The 7,165-nt window shown below is 49.0% G+C and overlaps 1 protein-coding gene across 1 annotated transcript; it reads right to left on the reverse strand.

Moving 5' to 3' along the window:
- Positions 1-3,477: 3,477 nt before the first annotated feature.
- Positions 3,478-6,202, reverse strand: LOC132396843 (uncharacterized). The gene is made up of 2 exons (XM_059974825.1): positions 5,499-6,202; positions 3,478-4,191 (listed from the first exon to the last, which is right to left on the reverse strand). The coding sequence occupies exons 1-2, from the start codon at positions 5,945-5,947 to the stop codon at positions 3,693-3,695; spliced, it is 948 nt and encodes a 315-aa protein (XP_059830808.1). The 5' UTR covers positions 5,948-6,202; the 3' UTR covers positions 3,478-3,692.
- Positions 6,203-7,165: the final 963 nt, after the last annotated feature.

A 7,165-nucleotide genomic window follows, 5' to 3' on the forward strand; every position in this document is an offset into this window, starting at 1 on the left:
CTTTTGAGTCTGGTGGTCTTGGAATGGATGCTACATTGCCTCCTTCCTGATAGGAATGGGTCAATCAGCAGGGTGGGTGGGATTCTTCATGATATTCTGGCACCTTTCTATATCTATATCCTTGATGGTGGCTAGGCTGGAGCCAAAGGTGCATTAGGCAGTTTTGACTACTTTTGTCTGCTGTGGTGCAGTTTCCATACCATGTAGTGATGCAGCATGTTAGGATGCCCTCTAGTGCACATCTGTAAAAGGACGTGAGTATTGATCTCCATAATCCAGCTCGCTTCAGCCTCCTCAAAAAGTAGAAGCACTGTTGAGCTTTCTTGATTGTGTAGGATGTGTTCCAGGGTCTGCACTGGTCTGCACTGCCAAGTGTTTGAAACTGCTTTGCATTAATTTGTTTGCACAGCGTACAGCAGTATGCTCACACATAGGCCTGGAGGGCATCTGTGTTGGGGATGATGGGGAAGGAGGAGCAGTTGTACATTCTGACTACCTGAGGTCAAACACGCAACTGCACAGTGGTGTCTTTACACCGAGGAGTAGGAGTTAATTCACCACAGTCTGCAGGACAAGTTTTGGGCCCCTTACCTAAGAATGTGCTGAAACTGGAGAAGATTCAAAGGAGATTCATGAAAATGATTCCAGGATTGAATGGCTTGTCATATGAAAAGCATTTGATGGCTCTGTGACTGTATTCACCAGAATTCAGAAGAATGAAGGGTGACTTCATTGAGACCTATTGAATGGTGAAAGGCCTCGATAAAGTGGATGTGGAGAGAATACTTCCTATGGTGGGAGAGTCTAAGACCAGAGGACACAGCCTCAGAATAGAGGGGCAGGCATCCTTTTAGCACAGAGATGAGGAGGGATTTTTTTAGCCAGAAAGTGGCCAATCTGTGGAATTTGTTGCTACAGGCAGCTGCGGAAGCTATATTTAAGGCAGAGGTTGATAGATTCTTGATTAGTCAGGGAATGAAGGGATATGGAGAGAAGGCAGGAGATTGAGGCTGAGAGGAAAATTGGATCTGCCATGATGAAATGAAGGAGCAGACTCAATGGGCCAAATGGCCTAATTTTACTCCTCTATCTTATGGTCTTATGGTGTTAAATGCCGAACCAGAACCAAAACCAAAACCTAGAAACAGCATTTTGGCATGTATTCCTGTTTTCTAGGTGCGTCAGAGCCAGTTGCATGACAGACGTTATGGCATCTATGGTAGAGCAGCTCTATCAGTAAGTGTATTGGTGAGCATTCACTGCGGCAGGAATGGAGTTTTCGATGTGCGCCATTCAAAACGCTTTATGATGATTGGCGTCAGTTCCACCAGGCGGTAGTTGTTAAGAACCTGTGTGGTATGTTGGCCTTTATTAATCATAAAATTGTGCTCACACTCTCCATTTTGGAGATGCTGCCAAAAGGTGTTGAGTATATGGAACACGGAGCCAGAGGAAGTGGTAGAGGCAGCAAGAAGAGCATCATTTAAGATGCATTTCAAAGTTCAAACCTCAAAGTAGATTTATTATCTAAGTACGTATTTGTCAGTGGATAGTACTCTGAAATTCATTTTCTTGCAGGCATTCATAAAGGAACAAAGAAATGCAATAGAATCAAAGAAAAACTGTACACAAAGACTGAGAAGCAACCAATGTGCAAAGTAAGACAAACTATGCAAACAAATTAATAATACTGAGAACTTGAGATGTATAGAGGAGTCCTTGAAAGTGAGTTCATGGATTGTTTTCAGTTATCAGTTCAGTATTGAGGTGATTGAAGTTATCCAAGCTGGATTCAGAGCTTAATGGCTGTAGGGCAATAACTGTTTCTGAACATGGTGGTGTGGAACCCTAGGCCCCTGTAACTCCTTCCTGATGGCAGCAGCCAGAAGAGATTTGATGCTGGATGCTACTTTCTTGTGGCAGCATTGCTCAATGGTGGGGAGGGCTTTTCCTGTGATGGACAGGGCTGTGATGGATAGGGATAAAAATGCGAGGGTCTTGAAGGATAGGGAATGGATGTCAGCAAATGGAACTAACAGAGAGAATTCAATAGCTGCCTTTGTAAAGTCACTCTATAGTCACCACTCTGGACTTACTCACTTACACAGAAATTAGAGCTCATTCACTCAGAACTCAATCTCAGCCTGAAATCACAGCTCAGAAATCACTCTGTGTCAGCCCTCAGAATAATCTAGCTGCTTCACATCTCTGTGTAGGACACCAAACTAATCCCACACTCTCAGGACAGCCTGTGTCAATTCCTATACTTAACACACATCTCTAAAGTCTCCCCATTGCCCTGTATCAGACTACTGCTCCACTCTCTCCTGTACAACTCACCAACTAATCTCACAGGTCTGCTCTCTCACCCGTTTTTGCCCGGCAGCCCTGTATCAGTCCCCTGCAACTGCCCAGCTCTGTTGTCAGTTCCCTCTCTCAGTCCCTAGCTCTTCCCACAGTTCTGTGATCATATTCAGAATAATACCACTCCTCCATTCTCTCTCCACAACCACAAAACTAATTCCCATGCCCCATCCCCTCCCTGCAGATCTATCTGTCCCCAATCTAATCCAACTAACCCATACTCTTCCTAGAACCCTATGTCCATCACCAAACTCATCCTGCTGCCCAGCTCTATGGACACAGTTCTGTCTCGGTCCTTAAATAGCGACAGTGCCCCCACTCTATTTCCTAATCCATGCAAATACACCCAGTGTCCCACTCTCACCCTATAGCATTGTGTCAGTCCCCAAAATACTTCGAAACCCGCACTCACCACACGGCCCTGTGTCAGTCCCTAAAGAACGCCCACTCTCCCACTCTCTCTCCAGAGCCATGTCAGACCCCGAATTAATCACACTTCAGGGAGAGCACAGGGCAATGGCAATGTTCATGGTCTGACACAGGACTGTGAGCGGAGAGTGGGGATGGGAAGTATTTGAGGAGTGAAACAGGAAGGCAGGAAGAGACCAGTGCATTTGGATTTATTTGGGGACTGATACTGGGCAGTGGGGGAGAGAGTGGGAATGGGAAGTATTTGAGGAGTGTCAGAGCTAGACTTTCCACTATTTCTGTCTGCACTTCCCAATGACTCAGGAAAGCAGCCAACATAATCACAGACCCCTCTCACCCCAATCATTCTGCCTGTCTTCTCCACTCTTCCATCCAGCAGAAGCTTATAAAAGCTTATTGAGCACATATTACCAGACTCAAGAACTGCTTCTAATTCACTGTTATCAGACCATTGAATATACCTCTCCTACACTGAAAGTTGAATTTGGATCTCCCAATATAGCTCATTATGATCCTTGCACTATGTCAATTGACCTGCAGTGCCCTGCATTCTCTCTTCATTTTGTTTTCTTTTTACTGCCTGTATTATGCATGGAATGCTCTATCTGAATGGCAAACAAAACAAAAGCTTTTTATTGTTGATGCACCATCAATAACTCACACTGAGACGTAAGGCGAGATATCGGCTTTTATTGACTGGAAGAAGGAACCAGGAGTGAGTGTCCATCATACTATGTCCTGGAGACTGAGGCCGAGCGTCAGGCCTCAGATCGCCTTTATACAGGGGCCTGTGGGAGGAGCCACAGGAGCAGTCAGCAGGGGGCGTGTCCAGACAGGCACATAGTTCACCACATTCACCCCCCCCTTTGTTTGAAAGAGTCCCCATGTGGCGAAGTTTCTTACAAGTCAAGTCTATCAGGTGGTCGAATCTGTTGCTGCGATCTACGTAGCACCGGCTGTGATCGCATGGATGCCGGCAACATTGGTGATTGCACAGGGGACGGAGGTTGCGCTTGTTCCTGCCCACTAGGAGCCGGTGATCCCTCACGCATGTGCGAGGCGCCTGGTATAAATGCGTACGAAACGCCCGGTATACAAGTGTCGTGAGGAGTCTGTGTAGGGCCTGGTGAGCACGGTGTCACCTCTGGTGCAGGGTTCATAGTTACTGGAGAGCCTTCAGGGTAGTGGTCTGCTGCACCTGCGGGTGCCAGGTCGCGGATGGAGACCGTGTCCTCCCGCCCATCAGGTAAGACCACGTAAGCATACTGGGGGTTCGCATGTAGAAGGTGAACCCTCTCCACCAGCGGGGAGTATTTATTGCTCCTCACATGTTTCCGGAGCAGCACTGGCCCCGGGAACGTCAGCCAAACTGGTAGGGTGGTCCCAGTGACAGACTTCCTGGGAAAAGAGAATAGGCGTTCGTGAGGGGTGGCATTGGTGGACGTACATAACAGAGAGCGGATAGAGTGCAGTGCCTCAGGGAGGACCTCCTGCCATCGAGAGACCGGCAACCCTTTTGACTTAAGGGCTAAAAGTGTGGCCTTCCACACTGTGGCATTCTCCCGCTCCACCTGGCCATTACCCCGGGGATTATAACTCGTGGTCCGACTGGTAGCAATGCCCCTAGCTAGCAAGTACTGGCGCAGCTCCTCACTCATAAAGGAGGACCCTCTATCACTGTGGATATAGCAGGGATACCCGAACAGAGTGAAGAGCTGGCACAGGGCTTTTATGACAGACGTGGCAGTGGTGTCGGGGCAGGGGATGGCAAAGGGGAACCGTGAGTACTCGTCGATAACACTGAGAAAATAGACATTGCGGTCAGTGGAGGGAAGGGGGCCCTTAAAGTCAACACTCAGTCGTTCAAAAGGGCGGGTGGCCTTGACAAGTTGTGCCGTGTCAGGACAGTAGAAGTGCGGTTTGCACTCAGCACAAATTTGGCAGTCCCTGGTCATCGTCCTGATGTGCTCCAGGGAGTATGGCAGGTTCCGAGCTTTCACAAAATGGTAAAATCGGGTGACCCCCGGATGGCAAAGTTGTGCATGAAGGGTGTACAGCTGGTCGAGCTGAGTGCTAGCACATGTTCCCCCGGATAGGGCATCAGGGGGCTCATTGAGTCTGCCAGGCTGGTACAGGATATCATAGGTGTAGGTGGAGAGTTCTATTCTCCACCGCAAAATCTTATCATTTTTGATTTTGCCCCGCTGTTGGTTGCTGAACAGGAACGCAACCGAGCGCTGGTCGGTCAGCAAGGTGAACCTTTTGCCAGCAAGATAGTGCCTCCAGTGCCTAACAGCCTCCACTATGGCCTGGGCTTCTTTCTCCACCACGGAGTGCCGAATTTCGGAGCCTTGGAGGGTGTGAGAAAAGAATGCTAATGGTCTGCCTTCCTGATTTCAGAGCGAAATTGGAGGCATCACACTCCACTTGGAAGGGAGCGGTCTCGTCCACCGCATGCATCGTAGCTTTGGCAATGTTCTCTTTAATGCAGCTGAAGGCCGCGCGGGCCTCAGCAGAGAGGGGAAACGAGGTAGACTTGACCAGGGGGCGTGCCTTGTCTGCGTAATGGGGGACCCATTGGGCGTAATAGGAAAAAAAAACCCAGGCACCGTCTGAGGGCCTTGAGAGTGGTGGGAAGAGGGAGTTCTAACAGCGGGCGCATACGTTCGGGATCAGGGCCAATAACACCGTTTTCCACGACATACCCAAGTATAGCAAGGCGGGTGGTTCCAAACACACACTTGTCCCTGTTATAAGTAAGGTTCAGAGCTGCGGCCACTTGGAGAAATCGTTGGAGGTTGGCGTCGTGATCTGGCCTGTCGTGACCACAGATGGTGATGTTATCCAGATAGGGAAATGTGGCCTGCAGTTGGTACTGGTCCACCATCCGGTCCATTTCCCTCTGGAAGACAGAGACACCATTCGTGACACCGAAAGGGACGCGCAGGAAGTGACAGAGCCTGCCGCCCGCCTCGAAGGCGGTGTAGGGGCGGTCCTCTGGGCAGATGGGGAGCTGGTGATAAGCGGATTTCAGATCTATTGTCGAGTACACCTTGTACTGAGCAATCTGGTTGACCATATCCGCGATGCGGGGTAGGGGGTACGCGTCAAGCTGCGTAAACCTATTGATGGTTTGACTATAGTCCACCACCATCCTATTTTTCTGCCCAGTCCGAACAACAACCACCTGGGCCCTCCAAGGGCTTGAGCTTGGCTCAATGATCCCCTCCCTGAGCAGCCGCTGCACCTCCAACTGAATGAAGGCCCTGTCCCCCGCACTGTACCTCCTGCTTTTAGTTGCCACAGGCTTACAGTCAGGGGTCAGGTTGGCGAACAGCGGTGGGGGAGGGACCTTGAGAGTGGAGAGGCCGCAAGTGGTGTTGGTAGCGCAGCTGTCAACCTGGTTCTGGATGGGATGTGTGTGCCCGTGTGTGTGAGTGGTCAGTAGTGGGGTATGTGAAGAAGTCCCACAAAACTGAGGATTCCTGACAGTGAGAGGTGGGAGGGGCCCGTCGTATACCATAGTCTTGTATCTCAGTAAACATGACAATGACAACACTCACAAACAACTATCAGTTCATCCTTTCACCAAAAGGGCACTTTTGCTGCATACTGAAATTATTTTGTGTAGTGATACATCAAAAAGCAATCATTTACAACAAAATGATTGACAGTAAAATAATTTACAGTAAGGCATCTGTCTAAGCTTGAAGAGTTTGTAAACTTTAGGTCCTTTGTCAGCTGTTCTGCATCTACCTTTCAGGTTTTCAAACACACTAGGGTGTGTTGAAAGAAAGCCACAATGGCCAGAGGATCTGCTTTGGACAATACCCCGTTCCTCTATCGTTGGGAAAGCTTAATTACTTGTCGCGGAAGATGTCAGGGGAGTAAGTTCATCACAAGGTGTTACCTAAATCTTTGATACATTTCTTTGGCCTGGCAGGAGCGTCCTCGCCCTTTGCATCTGGGAAAGACGCGAGACCTGTATCAACCCACTGCTCTTCCAGGACTGACTGTGGATCTCCTCTGCACTCAACAGAAGTGCCTGCGACTTGGTCAATGTTGGGTTGCCATCCTCCTTGTTGTCCACCAACTACAGTGCAAGCAACATTACTTTGCACCTGGTTGCTGGGAAGCCCCATCTTCCCAACGCCAAATTCCCCGTCGCTGATACCATGGCCTCTGCCTGAATCTCATGCTAGTGCTGAGTTCAAGGGCATCTTGGCTTTTGTAGCTTGTAATGTACCAGTTTAAATGGAATATAATCATTGATAGCTTCATCTCAATAAGGGCAAGGGGTCAGATTCAGAGCAAATTGAGGCTAAACAAAATGCTGACACTGCCGTGCAGGGTGGCCTCTGAGTAGAGACTA

The sequence above is a fragment of the Hypanus sabinus genome, chromosome 7 (assembly GCF_030144855.1).
Source record: "Hypanus sabinus isolate sHypSab1 chromosome 7, sHypSab1.hap1, whole genome shotgun sequence".
NCBI lineage: Eukaryota > Metazoa > Chordata > Chondrichthyes > Myliobatiformes > Dasyatidae > Hypanus > Hypanus sabinus.